This window comes from Xenopus laevis, chromosome 1L (assembly GCF_017654675.1).
Source record: "Xenopus laevis strain J_2021 chromosome 1L, Xenopus_laevis_v10.1, whole genome shotgun sequence".
NCBI lineage: Eukaryota > Metazoa > Chordata > Amphibia > Anura > Pipidae > Xenopus > Xenopus laevis.
In genome coordinates, this window is record NC_054371.1 from 33,627,338 (window position 1) to 33,646,175 (window position 18,838).

Genomic DNA, 18,838 nt, shown 5'->3' on the forward strand with positions numbered 1-18,838 from the left:
AGTAAACCTTCAGACATCTTTACCAGTATTACTTATACCAGGCTGCTGTATGCAGAATAAATATCCATGTGAATATGTATATTATTAGAAGAAAACAAAATAGCCAATAATACCCTAGCAAGGCTATTTCTCAGCTGCCCCTTACCCACTGCTTACTACTAAACCCCTCCCTTGTGTAACTGCACATGCGCAGCAAGACATAATCACGTGGGCGTTGTTGTGAGCCCACCAATAGGAGATGGATTCACCCGGCAATGAGTGACGTATCAATAGGCGGGCCTTTCCGTATTATCAGTGCGGCGCTGTAGAGCGGGGGGTTGTTCAGGAGTGGGCGATGCGGTGAGTGAGTTGCTTTCATTGGGAATAGAAGGGAGATGGAGCAGAAGCAAACGACTGAGCCGAGGGACTCCCCTCCGCTGCTGGTGTTGTTGGATCCCGCTGCTGAACAACTGGAAGTGTCCGCTCCCCATACCCCGCTCTCTCCTCAACCTCAGTCAGCCAGAGCCGCTCCTGGGAGTGCAGTGCGCTTCTTCTGTGACAGTGCTCGGGAGGAAGAGGCCGGGGAGGATGAGCCGTTGTTGAAGAAGCCTGGTCCGATGTCCCCTCGAGCTGTGAGGAAGGGAAGAACTCGGCTTAGTTCGTCGTCGGACGACAGAGAAAATATGAGCTCGGGTAAGGACTGAGACTTTGTACCAGCTGTTACACCCTGTTATGTTGTGTGTGTGTGTGTGTGCGCGCGCAGGTGGGACAGGGACAGCCATTGGTCAGTAAGAGCGAGTGGGGACAGGTGCGCGCACAGGTATAACTAATGGCAACTAACTGGCACCTCAGTCTGACTGTGTGACACCCACTTATATGTGACATCACTTTCACTTGTCCCTCTGATTTACCTTATTCTTTGCACTGTCTGTAGCACGAAATATTACCTTGTTCTACTGGCAACACTGCTTAGAGACTGATAGTACTCAGAGGGTATAGCTGTGATTGGCAGATCCATACAGGGGTATAGTGGTGATTGACAGATCCATAGAGGGGAATACCTGTGATTGGCAGATCCATAGAGGGGCATAGCTGTGATTGGCAGATCCATAGAGGGGCATAGCTGTGATTGGCAGATCCATAGAGGGGCATAGCTGTGATTGGCAGATCCATACAGGGGCATAGCTGTGATTGGCAGATCCATACAGGGGCATAGCTGTGATTGGCAGATCCATACAGGGGCATAGCTGTGATTGGCAGATCCATAGAGGGGCATAGCTGTGATTGGCAGATCCATACAGGGGTATAGTGGGGATTGGCAGATCCATAGAGGGGCATACTTGTGATTGGCAGATCCATAGAGGGGCATAGCTGTGATTGGCAGATCCATAAAGGGGTATAGCTGTGATTGGCAGATCCATACAGGGGTATAGTGGTGATTGGTAGATCCATAGAGGGGCATACCTGTGATTGGTAGATCCATAGAGGGGCATACCTGTGATTGGCAGATCCATAGAGGGGCATACCTGTGATTGGCAGATCCATAGAGGGGCATACCTGTGATTGGCAGATCCATAAAGGGGCATACCTGTGATTGGCAGATCCATAAAGGGGTATAGCTTTGATTGGAAGAACCATAGAGGGGCATACATGTGATTGGCTATGGGTGGGATTGGAAGTGGGGTATAAGTGTTATTCGAGGGGCTTAAACGTTGGATCTGCAGAAGTACACAAGCAGAGTAAGGAATAGTTGAGGGGAACTATCACAAAAATGAAAATTGAATATAAGCTTCATCATACTGAAATAAGACATTTTCTATTTTTTTCTCAATTAAAAATTCTGAATCATTTCTGAAATAATAAGTTAACGTTCACTATCCCCCCTCTCCGCATTTGTCACTTCATTCATTCACTGATTTTAAATGACCGTTAAATCCAATATACATTTTACGAAGCCCCCCCCCTATAAGATATATTGGATCTAACTGTCAATGAACATCTGACACCCAACTGCTGCATGAAGAGAGAATGAAGAGAAACAGATTGAGAGGGGGGTAGTGAAGAGTAACTTCATTAATTAAAATTCATTAATTTTTTCCCAGTGTCCCGTCGGCCTAGTCCAACCCTGTATGGGGTTTTTTTTCGCAGATAAACACGGCAAAATATTTTTCTCATCCCTACTAATTCCATGTCCCTATGAAACCTCTGCTTAAAAGAGATAATCGGAGTCAATTAAGACCTGCAAATGCAAGTTTTCTGCAGTCAGCGGCTCGAAAAATCCTAGGTATTTGCATCCAAAGCAGCACATTGGACTTTATAGCTGGGCTGAGCATCGCTGTCTTTGCCATTTGCCTCCTGATACAAAATTTGCACAAGTGTCAGTTGACATAGGGGAACCCTGGAGCTACTGCCATCTCCTAAGGTAACGCTACTTCCAGGCTTTGGTATTTGCTGTTATTTTGATGCTAAATGTCAGAAGTGGCAGTAACAGCACTTTTTTCAGTAGAAACGAGTCCAGTGTATGTTGAAGCACGCATGTAACTGCACTGGTTTTAATGCATCCTCAAGAAAGGCACCCCCTCAAGAAAGTTAACTTCAGAGCTCTGAGATTTATTGGTCGATGTTTGGGGCGTAAGAGCAAATTATAGAAACCACTGAACTGTGTAGAAATAACTGGATTGTCAGTACAGGTATGGGATCTGTTATCTAGAAACCAAACCTCAGAATTACGGAATGTCCGTCTCCCATAGACTCCCATTTTATCCAAATAATCCAAATTTTAAAGTGTTTCCTTTTTCTCTGTAATAATAAAACAGTAGCTTGTACTCGATCCAAACTAAGATATAATTACTTTTGTATATGCAAATTAGGGGTGAGAAGGGGAAAACCGTTTTTACTTCTTTGTCACAAAAAGTCGCACGATTTCCCTGCCGAATCCCAAACTGAATCCTGGATTCGGTGCATCCCTAATAATTACTCCTTATTGGAAGCAAAACCAGCCTAGTGGGTTTATTTAATGTTTACATGATTTTCTAGTAGACTTAAAGGTATGTGGATCCAAATTACAGAAAGATCCTTTATCTGAAAAAACCCAGATCCCAAGCATTCAGGATAGCAGGTTTCATACCTGTTCATTTTGTGCGTTTCTGGTCCTTTACTTCTAATTTTACTTTTAATTAAGAATATGTATAAACAGCAAATTAAATTTTCTACTGGGCACAGCACCATGGGGAGCTTATGTAGCTTTGTCTTTCATTAACACTCTCAGAAGTGTTGTGGAATTGGAGGCAGTGATAAGAATATTTTACTGCATACATTTTATATTCAAATTGCATTCAAGTTGACATAGAAGAAATTGAACATTCAGTTACAATACTCAGTACCTCAAAGGCTTCAGCAGATAAGTGCTAACACCTTCTGGAAACCTGTGAAGATGTATCCTGTTCTTCTCACACCTCTAATCAGTTCTCACTGGAGGTGTCCTGATAACCTTTCTCAATTTGCTCAGCAATTTCTAGAGACTTAACTAGGTGTTAAAGAAACTTTTTATCTTTTCCCCTACCGCTGAGCAGAGCCTTGAATAATTTCTCTTTTTCATCCGAGAATCATCGCCTTTGTGACAGTGGCCCTCTCTGGATTAAATAGCATAGATGCAACACGTGAATTACAAGAAAAAGACCCTAATATTTTTTGCAACCAATGTCTGTGGGTGACATGATGTTAAAGGAATAGTAACACCAACAATTAAACTTTACACCCAAAATGAATATTTAAGCAACAGATGGTTTATATCAAAGAATATTAAAGAATCTTACCAAACTGGTATATATATTTAAGTAAATATTGCCCTTTTACATCTCTTGCCTTGAACCACCACTTTGTGATGGTCTGTGTGCTGCCTCAGAGATCACCTGACCAGAAATACTGCAGCTCTAACTGTAACAGGAAGAAGTTTGGAAGCAAAAGACAGAACTCTGTCTGTTAATTGGCTCATGCGACCTAACATGTATGGTTTGTTTGTGTGCACCGTGAATTGTAGGATCCCAGGCCCTTACTACTAAAAATTATATTATTTTGAAAATGGTTTATTTACATGAAGCAGGGTTTTACATATAGAGACCTACATTGTTGGGGGGGGTATAGTTTTCCTTTATAAAGTAATAAAAATATAATGTACTTTTGAGCTGCACTGGTAAAACTAGTGTTTGTGTCAGAAAGACTACTATAGTTAATATAAACAAGCTGTGTTCTATCCATGGAGGCAGTCATTCATATCTGAAAAAGGAGAAAAGGCACAGGTTACACAGCAGATAACAAATAAGCTCTGTAGTATAGAATGTGGTTCTTTTGCACTTATATGTTATCTCCTGTGTATCCTGTGCTTGAATAGCTGCTGCCATGGCTATACATGGCTTGTTTATATAAAATTATAGTTGTGTTTCTGAAGCAAAAACACTAGTTGTACTAGTGCAAGGCAACTACATTATATTGTTATTCCTTTAAAACACTCGTTTTTTTGGTGTTACAGTTCCTTTAAGGTGTGTGTGGACCGCAGCTGTGCTTTGTTACAATCCTCAGCCAGTAGTTCTGCGTTTGCCCAGGTTACGATCCAGTTTCATCAGCCTGATTTGGCCCAGCGGGTTGAAGGCCTAAGAAGGTTCATGTAAACCTATTCCCATGTCCTAAATTTAAACGTTGCCTAATTTTTACCTGTGCTGTTTCTATTTAGGTCACGTTGAAAATGGCGAATATAATGTCATTTTGAATGACCCTGAGTTTGCCGATATAATTCACCGAGCAGAGCAAGCCATAGAGAGCGGTGTGTTTCCAGAAAGAATCTCTCAAGGATCCAGCGGAAGTTACTTTGTTAAAGATCCAAAAGGGGTACAGTCTTATCAAATACTGATTCACTAAATCTACACCTAGAAAGTACAAACCTTGGTATTATTTCATGGCTCCGAGGATTTCTGTTGTTTATGTATCATTTACAATCGCTATCCCAGCGGAGTTTACAGTGGACCTGTCACCGAGACACAAATCTGTATAATAAAAGTCCTTTTCAAATTAAACATGAAATACAATTTATATTTTTTATTAAAGCATTCATAGCTGTTGTAAGCTCATTTCAAAATCTCAGCTGTCAATCAAATATTGTCTGACACTCCTCTATGCCAGTGGCATAGAGGCGGGGCAGACGATTACTTTCACTTTCCATTCAGCGCTTCCTAGATGTCACTACTCTCCACACATTCCCCCATTCTCTTTACCATTTAATTGTGTAGCCAGTGCATGGGGATGGACATCAGGTCCCCCATTCTGGTGCACAAACAAGATTCTGAGATGATACAAGGCTTGTCTTAATAACAGTGTCCACAAAATGGCTGCTGCCTGCTTGCTATAATTTTGAAATCCTAGACTGAAGGAAGCAAGATTCAAATAATTTATATAGTGTAATTAAAGTTCATTTTGCTTGACTAATGTGACAAAATAGGATTTTGAATAATTTTTTTGAGTGACAGGTCCCCTTTAAAGGTTGTTCACCTTTAAACTAACTTTTAGTATGACGTAGAGAGTGATATTCTAAGACAGTTTTCATTTTTTATTTGTAGTTTTTGAGTTATTTAGCTTTTTATTCAGAAGCTCTGCAGTTTGCAATATCAACAATCTGGTTACTAGGGGCCAGATTACCGCTAACCATGCACTAATTTGAATAAGAGACTTGGGGCAGCTGGGAAATTTACAGTATTTCTAGCCCCATGTCAGATTTCAAAATTGAATATAAAAAAATCTGTTTGCTCTTTTGAGAAATGGGTTTCAGAGCAGAATTCTGTTGGAGCAGCACTATTAACTGATTCATTTTGAAAAAAAAATGTTTTCCCATGACAGTATCCCTTTAACAATTTGGTTGAAAATGGATAGTAAAATAATGTATAGATCCTTAGGTCTCTTTGCTCTGTCCAAACCAAGAAGATTGCCAACAGCATTGCTGCATAAGGTCCTGTCTCCATCAGAATGACATTACAAGCAGAGTGGAAGAAGCACAGACATTGCTCTCTACTGCACATGCCCCATATGCATTTTTGTGATCTGATTGGCTAAATTGTTAGCCAGTCAGATCAGTGACTAGCAGAAACGGCAAGAGAATGGGTGATTGCACTAGCGAGCATTGCCTGTGCTTCCCTGCGATGTGAGTATCTCTGAGGCCCCCTTGCTGGTAGAGCAAAGAGGCTTTATGCAGCTTTATATAGATATATTGAGAAAGATCCTTTTTTTAAAAAAAAAAACAAATTGTAAATCTCATTGAAATAACCATATCGCTTTATTTTGAAAAACTGTAATAAAGGTGAACATCCCCTTTAATGCCACAAAACAGTCCTCAGTCCTATTGCCATTTTCAAACCATTAACAGGGTTTTGCTTTTTTTAACACATTATGTGCAGTTTACACATAATGCTTTGCATTAAATGTTTTGCTTTATTTCTGCAGAAAATCATTGGCGTGTTTAAACCAAAATCAGAGGAGCCTTATGGGCATCTCAATCCCAAATGGACCAAATATTTTCACAAGATTTGCTGCCCCTGCTGCTTTGGCCGTGGATGCCTTGTTCCTAATCAGGGGTACCTCTCTGAGGCTGGTGCTTATCTGGTGGATGAAAAATTGGGATTAGGTGTTGTTCCGAAAACCAAGGTAAAATGGCTGCCTCTGAAACTTCATCTGTTCATACTTTAGACTGATTTTATTTAAAGTTTTTTTCCGTTTTTAAATGTATATCTGAGGTTCTGAAATGTTTTTTACCATCTCCTTATGTTAATGGACAAGTATTTACTGCAACTGGGTAGTGCAATGGCCAAAAGGTTGTCACCCATATTATTCTCCATAGAAAATTTGTGTTGATATTGGCTCCAAACAACAAGCACTCGGACACCCTGCCTCTCTTATCCAAAGATAAGCCTGGTGCTCGGTAACAGAGGAATCTGCCTCCTCACAATCAGAATTTGTAGGAATTTACTGACACACTGAGTTGCAGCAAGCAGGGATAACCCTTGTGTGTTTAATGTGAAATGCAGCGTTTCAGGCCATGCCCCTTTGTCCAGATGCTGGACAAAGGGGCGTGGTCCCAAAATGTTGCATTTCACATGCATAGGTTATCCCTACTTGGTAATGCTGTGTGCAGGTACATTTTTCCAAATCCTGGTTGATATTGGCTGCTTACCTAGCCATTCCAGGCAGAGTCTGTAGAATATTGGCCTGTTAATGGGACCCAAACCACTTATCATTATCAACACTGGGCAAATTTACCCGTGGGCAGTAACCCATAGCAACCAATCAGTGCTTGGCTTTTTCCAAAAATCTGCAAGTAGAACAATGAATGCAACAATTTGGTTGCCATGGGTAACTGCCCACGGGCAAATTTGCCCAGTGATGGGTAGATCTCATGCATGCCAGTTACTAGAGACTTGAGCAAAAGCTGAACAAATCAGCTACATCCTCTAAGCTACAAATTCCCAAGTGACTGTCCCCTCCTGTTACCTGCTTCATTGGATTCTAGCTAAAACACCACGATGGCTGGCCATACTCTGGCCATTATGATGCTCTCCAATTTATGTCGTGAGAATAATATCACAAACTGGAAGGATGCCTTTATATGACTATTATGTGCAGCTGATAAGTGAGTTCTATTTCTATTATATACTTTTTATACTCCTCTTTCTATACAGGCCTCTCCTATTTCTATTTAAGTGTCTTATACATATCCATGCACAGTTGCTAGGGTAATTTGGATCCTAGTAACCGGATTGCTGAAACTGCAAACTGGAGAGTTGCGGAATAAACTAAATAAAGCTAAACAACTCAAAAACCATACATAATATTGTTATTATAATAAATATATATATATATATATATATATATATATATATATATATATATATATATATATATATATATTTAAGATTAATTGCGAATTGTCTCAGAATATCAATCTCTCCATCATACTAAGTTAATTTAAAGGTGAACAACCCCTTTTAAACTGTGTTCTACTGGTGCTGATCCAAACAAGACATCCCTCAAGCCACTAGATAAGGGGACTCTCATTTTGTAGGTAATAGCAGGTGATGACCGGTTTATTACTGATGACATCATTGCACATCCTGATAACTAAAGTGTTTAAATGAATAGGAAATATATCCTGCACCCCCAGTTAGGGTGAAAATTGTCTTTCTTAGTGCGCCTTCCTAAAACATACATTGTTGACAAATGCTACATCAAATCATATAAATATATATTTATTCACATTGAAGACAAACCACCAGTGATGGTGCCCATAGCAACCAATCAGATTGTTGTTTTTGTTTTCGAACTCGTAGGTGACTGTTCAAATCTAATTGCTGATTGGTTGCTATGGGCAACATCACCGGTGATGTTTGTCCCCAATGTTAATAAATACACACCTAAGAGACTCTTTTTAGACCAACTGATGAGCCTGGAGCAACTTTCATTCTCCTTTATATTTTCTCCTTTTATTTGTAGGCAGTGTGGCTTGTAAGTGAAACATTCAACTACAGTGCAATAGATCGGGCAAAATCGAGAGGCAAAAAATATGCTTTAGAAAAGGTGCCGAAAGTGGGTAAAAAATTTCACCGTATTGGACTACCTCCTAAGGCAAGTACTTTGTTTTTCTCTTGAATGGCTTAGGGACAGGGCAATACTTTCCACTGCTTCAGCTTGAAGTTAATGGAATCCTTGGGAAAGAGCTTTATTTTTCTTACTGACGTGTTACATACCAAGGAATTCTTTTGCAGTATGTTGTTACATTACTCCTGTCTAGGCTTCCACCTGTTTTTTTTTTAAACCTATTGTTCAAAGTAAATATAGTATATGGAAAAATCCATGAGTAAATCAGAAAGCTCCCCACATAACGGTGCACTGCCTTGAGCCTTCAGGAAATGATCCACAGCCGTGTATACTGTAGCTTTTGTGAATGGGCTAGAATGATTGAGAATGAGTGGAGTAAAATAGCTGATTATTGTTAGATTGACCTCAAAGGAAAGTCTTTAAAAAGAATACTACAGTATATAGAATACTACGTAATGTGTTAGACTCTTATACACTGGAAGGTTGTTTTATCTTTTGTGGCAGCGTGCTGAATGAATTATTTTGCTCTGATTGTCTTACATCCAGGACTATAGTTAAACTTTATAGACCGGCAAGAGCCAGGGTTAAAGGAGAAGGAAACCCAGTCGGTGCAAAAACCCCTCCCCCCCCTCCCGTGTGTTGCCCACCCTCCCTCCCCCCCCCTGGCCTACCTGTCCCGCTGGGCAAATGCCCCTAAATTGTTACTTACCCTTCTGCGCAGGTCCAGTCCAAGGAGTTCACAGGCACCATCTTCTTCCACGCGATCTTCTTCCTGCTTTGACCGGCGTTTTGGCGCATGCGCAGTAGGAGCATTTCGCCGGTACGGATCTACTGCGCATGCGCCAAAAGTCACAAAGTTTTCCGATTTCACTTCGTGACTTTTGGCGCAGTTGATCGTACCGGCGAAATGCTCCTACTGCGCATGCGCCGGTCAAAGCAGGAAGAAGATCGCTTGGAAGAAGATGGCGTCAGTGAACTCCGTAGATTGGGCCTGCGCAGAAGGGTAACAAGTTAGGGGCATTTTCCCAGCGGGACAGGTAGGCCAGGGGGGAGGAGGGAGGGGAAGCAACACAGGGGAGGGGGGGAGGGTTTTTGCGCCGACTAGGTTTCCTTCTCCTTTAAGTAAAACCTTAAAATAACAATAACACCAACAAATGAAAGTGTTTTAAAGTAATGAACACGTAATGTACTGTTGTGCTGCACTGGTACAACCAGGGTGTTTGGTTCAGAAATACTATTATAGTTTATATAAACAAGCTGCTGTGTAGCCATGGGGGCAGCCATTCAAAGCTGAAAAAGTAGAAAAGGCACAGGATACACAGGAGATAACAGATAAGCTCTGTAGTATACAATGGGATTTTTCCTGTGCTTGAATGACTTCCCCCATGGCTACACAGCAGCTTATTTATATAAACTACAGTTGTCTTTCTAAGGCAAACACATCAGTTTTACCAGTGCAGGGTAACAGTATATCATATTGTAATTCCTTTAAAACAATGGTGTTACTGTTCCTTTAAGGCACTGGTAAGAATTAGAAAAATGTCAAGTTTACTCTAGCATGCTATCATAGTTAAGTGGTGCGGAGTGTTTACCGATATATATTTACTTTGCTAAACAAAGAGTGACTTTCATATGATCTAGCTGCTGCTGTGCCTCCCCCACCCAGGGGTTTGTGAGCCATAATACACATTCTTCTTTTGTTTCTCATAGGGATGCACCAAATCCAGAATTAAGCCTTTTTCAGCAGGATTCGGCCAAACCTTCTGCCCACCCAACCGAATCCTAATTTGCATGTGCAAATTAGAGGTGGGAGGGAAATGGTTTGAGGTTTTGTTAAAAAAGTTTTTTCCTCTTCCCACCCCTAATTTGCATATGCAAATTCGGGTCGGTATTTGGCCGTATCTTTCGCGAAGGATTCGGTGAAAGTTGTTGCTACCTTGGAAGAATTTCTAAAATCCATGCGAGGAAACAGTAACCTCATTTTAATATTGTTTGTTTTAGGTTGGCTCCTTCCAGCTCTTCGTCGACGGGTACAAAGAAGCGGACTACTGGCTAAGGAAATTTGAAACGGACCCCTTACCTGAAAATACCAGAAAGCAGCTTCAGTCTCCGTTTGAGAAATTAGTGATCCTGGATTACGTTATTCGAAATACGGGTAAGTATATCTTGCTAAGTGGGATATTGCACTTGTGTCTGGAAATCTAATGAACAGAATAATGATTTTCTTTTTTTATTTGTCTTGATTATATTGTGTACATTTCATGCTTAAAAATGGAAGTCTTTAACAATGGAAGCAATTCTATAATCCAACTGCTTTTTTTTAGTCTATTCAGTAAGTGCACCTAACAGTACAGTTTGTCCAATCTATAGGTGCATTTAACAGTATTGGTGGTGTGTTCCAGACTGACTGACATAAATAGGGAATAAAGGTCAACCTTTCAGAACTGCTGTCTGCCATTGAATATAAAGCTAGGAATGCAAATGCCGCCCCATACTATTCACTGGCTCTGCTTTGTCCTGTAGGATAGCTGGTTTTTCTCCTGTGAATGACGGAATATATTTAGACATAGAATGAAACTACGTGGGTGTTACAGAGCACACATTTCAACATGTGGGTTAGGGATGCACCGAATCCAGGATTCGGCCATTTTCAGCAGGATTCGAGTTTGGCTGAAACCTTGTGCCTGGCCGAACCGAATCTGAATCCTTAAAATCATGTGACTTTGTCACAAAACAAGGAAGTAAAACATTTTTTAGCCGCACACTGATTTGCGTATGCAAATTAGGGTTTGGTATTCGGCCGAAACTTTCACAATGGATTCGGGGTTTGGCCAAATTCAAAGTAGGGGATTCGGTGCATCGCTAGTTTTAACAGATCAGTTGTCCAAAAAAGTAGTAGTCGAATCAAAACAGCTTCAGGCAGTAATTTTAAACTGCAAAGTGTTTTATTATAGCAGTGTAAGCACACTACATGTTTCGGGCATAACCCTTTGTCAAGTGTAATACAGGCAAGGCATTATGGGAATTAAATACCTTCTTGGAAAACAAGATACCACCCCCCACTTAAAGTGACAGTGTGGATTTCTATATACAAAATACAGAAAATTCAAAAAATTCATGCTTTGCAAATCCCTGGGTAGGCTATGCTTTAGCAGTACCAATCGTCTTGGTTTGGACTAGTGCTTTTGGTCTGATTATTCAAGAACAGGCTGAAAGAGGCAGTTTTCTTGATGGTTTTGCATATCTGGACATTTGGACTTGAACACTATGAACTATGAAACATTCAAAATTAACACAGAATTTTTTGAATTTTCTGTATTTTGTATATAGAAATCCACACTGTCACTTTAAGTGGGGGGTGGTGTCTTCTTTTCCAAGAAGGTATTTAATTCCCATAATGCCTTGCCTGTATTACACTTGACAAAGGGTTATGCCCGAAACATGTAGTGTGCTTACACTGCTATAATAAAACACTTTGCAGTTTAAAATTACTGCCTGAAGCTGTTTTGATTTGACTACTACTTTTTTGGATTACGCATTGAGGTGTAACACAGACACCTTTAGAATCCAACAGCTGTAACTAGTGAAGAACTCTGAAAACTGAATCATACCGGTTTATATTTTAACAGATCAGTTGAACTATTTACCTGTTTCTAAATGTTGCATTAACACCAGAAGTGCTAATACCAGTTTTTCTTGTCTGAGTGACCATTCTTTTGCAGAATCCCTAGCCAAACAAGCATATCCCCTCCCCACATACACATTGCTATGCTTAAATAATGCCTTGCTGCTAATTCATATTTTTTTCCCCTCCTACAGACCGAGGCAATGATAATTGGCTAATTAGATATGACAGTCAGGATGATGATGAGCTTTCAGAAAAGGGAGATAGTTTTCCTTTAAAGGTGTGTTTATTTTTCTTCTAAATGTCACAGAATTGTGGTTATTGTACTGTGTGCGTGCATAGCAACATGCCTTGAATCTTGACATTGTGTTATCTGTCATTGTCAGCAAGCTGAGCTTATAAACACGTATTTTCACAGGATTGGAAGGAAATCAAAGAACCAATAATCAAAATTGCTGCAATCGACAATGGGCTGGCATTTCCTTTCAAACATCCCGACGAATGGAGGGCATGTAAGTAATACACTTCTGTGTTTCTTCAAAGATAATGATCATCTACTTCTGTTTGCCAGTACATTATTTTTATTTGTGCTGTACTTGAGTTCATTGTGTTTAAACCCCTGCATTGTGTAGGAAACACTCCAAGAGCAGGCCTTCAGGTAAGCACTCATTCCCTTGCATTGAAAGGGAAAACTCCTGCATATATTATTCTATTTTCTGTGAAGGATCTCTCTTCCCTGGGCCATTGCAAGCACTTTGCACTGCGTTAATAAAATTGCAAGGGCTTGCACTGCTGCTTCAAATCCTGTGTGCCAGTGAAGTTTTAGTACCATTGCAAGCTGCACACCTGTGGCTAGCACTAACACATGCCTAAAAAGTAGGGATGCACTGAATCCACTATTTTGGATTCGGCCTAATCCTTCGCGAAAGATTCGGCCAAATACCGATTCTGAATCCCAATTTGCATAAGCAAATTAGGGGTGGGAAGGGGAAAACATTTTTTTACTTCCTTGTTTTGTAACAAAAACTCACACGATTTCCCTCTCCGTCTCTAATTTACATATGCATAGCAACATACTAGCTGAATGGAATCTTGACATTTGCATATGCAAATTCGGATTCGGTTTGACCTGGCAGAAAAATTCGTCCGAATCCTGCTGAAAAAGGCAGAATCCCGAACCGAATCCTGGATTCGGTGCAGCCCTACTAAGAAGAGAGTGGGATCCTTTACAGAAAATGTGCTGCCCCATTTGCCCCTTACCAGCACCTCAGTAATTTGTGTATTCTGCTGCTTCCTACAATTTAAAGCAAAACAATGATCCTGTTTTAGCAAAATCTGGATGGGGAGGTTTCAGGACCATGAATCGGGAGAAGAGGGGAACTCGTGAAAATTTTATATAAGCTTCAGCATACCTAAACAAGAAACTTTCTAAATACAATCAATTAAAAATGCTGTACTGTTTCTGAAATAATCAAGTTACTCTTCACTGGATCCAATATATCTTATACGGTTGGCTTCCTTTCCTAGCAGATTTATTAGAGCTCACTCAAATAACTGATTCCAGTACAATAACTGATTCCAGCTCTAATACATCTTCTAGGCAAAAGGAGCCTCCCTATAAGATATATTGGATCTAACAGTCAATGAATATCTGACACCCAACTGCTGCATAAAGAGAGAATGAAGAGAAACAGATGCTGAGAGAGGGATAGTGACGATAAACTTGATTATTTCAGAAACAATGCAGAATATTTAATTGATTGTATTTAGAAAAGTTAGTAGTTTAGGAAGACCAGGAAACGACACATGAATACTGCTTTATTGTATCTAATCGTTTTTTTTATCTTCATGTGTTTACCATAACCTTCCTCCTGCAGATCCGTTCCACTGGGCTTGGCTTCCTCAAGCTAAAGTTCCTTTCAGTCAAGAAACCAGGGATTTAATTCTGCCACGCATCTCTGATATGAATTTCATCCAGGATCTTTGTGAGGATCTTTATGAGCTTTTTAAGGTAAAAAATCTAAGTTTCTATAACTGTCTATGGGAACTTTAGCTGTGATAAATAGAACTGCAGTCTGACATGAATGCAAACACTGATCACCTTTGCCTTAGAGACAAAACATAGCAACGTACTACAAACTTTGGACTCAACTTCAGAATCAATAAATCCAGCACGTGTCCACACCTGTGAAGACTTGCAGCTACTAACAAAAAATTTCTTTTCTTTTAAGCCTGTGCTTAAAGCAACAGAGACACCAAAAAATGAAAGTGTTTTAAAGGAGTTGTTAACTTTTAGTATGATGTAGAGCGTGATATTCTGAGACTATTTGAAATTGGTTTTCATTATTTATTATTTGCGGGGGTTGTTATTTAGCTTTTTATTCAGCAGCTCTCCAGTTTGTAATTTCAGAAATCTGGTTGCTAGGGTCTAAATTACCCTAGCAACTATTTGTTGATTCAAATAAGAGACTGAAATATGAATAGAAGAGGACCTGGATAAAGAGGAGTAATAAAAAGTAACCATAACAATACATTTGTAGCCTTACAGAGCATTTGTTTTTAGATTGGGTCAGTGACCCCCATTGGAAAGCTGGAAAGAGAAATAAGAAAAGGGGCAAATAATTCAAAAATAGTAATGGGTGAATTTATTCGCCAGGCGCGAATTTGCGTGATTCGCCGCCAGCGAATAAATTCGCAAAACGGGCGCGAAAATTCGCCGGCGTCAAAAAAAATTGTCACCGGTGTTGGAAAAAACAGCCACCGACGTCAAAAACGAGACGGCCAGCGCAGTTTCGCAAATTTTTCACTGTTTCGCGAATTTCCCAGGAAATTCACACATTTTTCATCGAAACAGCGCAAATTCGCCCATCACTATTCAAAAACTATTAAAAAAAACTGATGTATTTGCTTCAGAAACACTATTATATATAAACAAGCTGCTGTTTAGCAATGGTGGAAATTGAAAAAAGTCTATATGGCACAGATTAAATAGTGGATAGCCAATAACACCATTATGTTCTACAGAGCTGATCTGCTGTGTAACCTGAGTCTTTTCTCCTTTGAATGGCTGCCCCCATTGCTACACAGCAGCTTATTTATATAAACAATAGTCGTGTTTCTGAAGCAAACACACCGGTGCACTGCATTATTATTACTTTAAACAATTAAATTTTTTGATGTTACTGTTCCTTGAAGAACTTTAGATAACATGTAACTCACTGCACACATATAATCTGAAATCGCCTTTTATAGTGGCAAAGACGTATTAGGAGTTTGTACAGTGGTTCTTTAGGAAGACTGATCATAATGTTCTTCATCTGTAGTTCCCTTCACTTGAATAGGCTGTCACTGTAACAGATATTTTAGGACATTTCAGTTGAGCTTCTTGCAGTTGTGGGTCTCTGCTATGATTTTGCAAAGTGTCTCAACTGTTTTTCTTCTTTTCGCCTCTTTAGACTGATAAAGGATTTGACAAGGATACATTTGAAAAACAGATGTCTGTGATGAGAGGACAGGTAGGCTTCTCTCTGTAGGCTGTTGCCTAAAATATATATATATATATGTATGTATGTATGTATGTATGTATGTATGTGTATGTATGTATGTATGTATGCATGCATGCATGCATGCATGCATACATACATACATGTATGGCACCTGTTATCCAGAATGCTCAGGACCTGGGGTTTTCTGGATAATGGATCTTTCGTAATTTGGATCTTCATACCTTAAGTCTACTAGAAAATGAAATAAACCCAATAGGCTTCCAATAAGGATTAATTATATCTTAGTTGGGGATCAAGTACAAGTTACTGTTTTATTATTACAGAGAAAAAGGAAATCATTTTTAAAAACCTGGATTATTTGGATAAAATAAAGTCTATGGGAGATGGCCTTTCCGTAATTTGGACCTTTTTGGATAACGTGTTTCCGGATAACGGATTCTATACCTGTACAGTGGAGCAAACTATAACATTTGCAATATTTCTTCTGAAGTGGTCACTAAACCGGTTTCAGTTTCGCAAAATTCGTATACAATTTGTGAAAATTTGTTGCTGCAGAGGCATACGTTTTTGCATTGCAAATATAACATAGTAAATTAGGTTGAAAAAAGACACTTGTACATCAAGTTCAACCTTTTGACTGACTTCTATTACATTCCTGAAGCCCAAATTAGGTGCCCTTATTCGTACAGAAACGACTTTTTATTACAGCTATATATATATATATATATATATATATATATATATATATATATATTAGTCAGATAATACAAATGATTGCAAGGAATTTAGATAGATAAAGAAACCCCACCAATAGTTACTGTTATATATTTATTATATTTATATATTACCAGGTTTAAAAGAAACTACTAATAAGTTTTCAGCCGTACCTATATGAAAAAATAAATAAAGTGCTGTGCAATTGAAATAAAGTGCTAGTGCAGTTATTGTTCTACTAAGTTATCCTAAATAACTTGAAGTGAAAAAATTGATGAGAATAATCAATTTCTATGAAGCTAAATTCATTTATAAATTGGTAATACTTCACAAATTCATCCAGGAATTAGCCAATTAAGTATAATTCATTAAATCATTTTATACAAAAAAGGATAGGATATTTCAATTAATATTTCAGAGCTCACAATTGATTATCAATCAAAGTGCAGTGCAATAAATTAGTGCAGATAATTCATTGGCTAATTAAAAAGTAGTACAGGTATGGGATCTGTTATCCGGAAACCCGATATCCAGAAAGTTGCGAACCAACTGTGGACTTGGTATTTAACTTGCCCTAGATGTTTAGAGAGGTTAAGTAACCCTAAAAAGCCACAAACCCTCAGCCCCTTAGAATGAAAAAGGTTGTAAAGAAAAGGAGAGGATTTGACCCAACAGCACTTTCGTTATAATCAGATCTATAAACTAAGTTTACAATAACTGCACTAGCACTTTATTTCAATGGCACAGCACTTTATTTATTTTATTATATTCCCCGGTATCAGCTGAATACATTAATGGCTAACATGTGCTTGGAGCTTACACTTAAAGGGTAACAATTGCGACAATGAACATTTAATATAAGCTTCATCATACGGAAATAAGAAACTTTCTAAATACAATCCATTAAATAATCTGCATAGTTTCTGAAATAATTATGTTTATCTTCACTATCCCTCTGTTTCTCAATTTTTCTCCTTATACAGCAATTGGGTGTCAGATAGTCATTGACAGTTCGATCCAATATATCTTATAGGGGGAGCTCCCTTTCCTAGCAGATGTATTAGAGCTCACTCAACTAACTGATTCCAGTACAAACAAAATATAACCAATAGAGACATGATGTCTGGCAAATTTAAAGGAGAAACAAACCCGTACTAGAGATAACCCCCTACCCACGTAGACCAACCTCCCTCCTGCCCCACAGCCTAACGGACTAAAGCCTAACTTATCTGTCTATTTCGGAATCTGAGCAGTGTTTCGGCACATGTGCAGTCGGAAATTTTCGGGACTTTCGGCTCATGCGCTGAAACTCCGCTCAGATTCCGAAAAAAGAAGATGGGGTCCGTGAACTCCTGAGGCCAGATCTGCACGGAGGGGTAAGTAAAAAATTAGGGGCGTTTGCCCGTGGGCGCAGTTAGGCTGTGGGGGAGGAGGGAGGTTGGGCTACGCAGGGTAGGGGGGTAGCTTTTTTTTCTAGTATGGGTTTGTTTCTCCTTTAATAGTGTAAGCTCTAATAAATCTAGGCAAAAAGAGCCCCCCCTATAAGATAGATAATCAGTGACCGTTAGATCCAATATGACACCCAACTGCTGCATGAAGAGAGAATGAAGAGAAACAGATGCTGAGAGAGATAGTGAAGATAAACTTGATTATTTCAGAAACGGTACAGAATTTTTAATTCATTATATAAAGGAAACTTCTTATTTCATTATGCTGAAGCTTATATTTATTTTCATTTTAACAATCGTTCCCCTTTAAAGAGCAAATAATAACAGATTCATTCTTCTTCCCCCATTAGATACTCAATCTGACGCAGGCATTAAAAGACGGCAAGACTCCTATTCAGCTAGTGCAGATGCCTCGAGTGGTGGTGGAGCGGAGCTACAGCGGGAGCCAAGGCAGAATTGTGCAGATGAGCAATGCATTTACACAGACTTTCCATTGCAGAAAACCCTTCTTCTCTTCCTGGTAACGAGAAAAGCACCCGTTCTTCTCTCAACCCTGCTGAAGCTGCTCTTTTGCACAAGTACTGCAATAAAGTGATACCTGCTGTCAGTTGTCAACTGCCAAAATCTCTGAGCTGTGGTACGAATTTGTATTCTGAATGTAATTAAAAAAAAAAATAATAAGTTTACAGTCCAGTCCATATTGTAATGTCAGGGATTCTGTAGGACTGTGTTGACTGTACTGTATTTTTATATAACCAGTCGAACTTTTTTTGGAGGAAAAGAAAAATGTTCCGATGGTTATACTCCTTCAGGGGGTGTGTATATGCTGGAACGATAATGCCGTAAATATTGCAATGCAAAGTAGATTTATTTATTTAATGTAAAAAGTGGATATTTTGTTATATTATTATTATTATTATATTTGCCATATT

At 39.3% G+C, this 18,838-nt stretch overlaps 1 protein-coding gene across 1 annotated transcript; it reads left to right on the forward strand.

The window, feature by feature from the left end:
- The first annotated feature begins 319 nt into the window (after positions 1–319).
- pi4k2b.L (phosphatidylinositol 4-kinase type 2 beta L homeolog) lies at positions 320–18,581 on the forward strand. Its single transcript, NM_001093581.1, is given in 10 exon segments — positions 320–672; positions 4,709–4,863; positions 6,466–6,666; positions 8,509–8,640; positions 10,615–10,768; positions 12,433–12,518; positions 12,657–12,750; positions 14,116–14,249; positions 15,694–15,753; positions 18,257–18,581. Coding segments are annotated over 10 exon segments (1,488 nt in total). The 5' UTR covers positions 320–374; the 3' UTR covers positions 18,431–18,581.
- Positions 18,582–18,838: the final 257 nt, after the last annotated feature.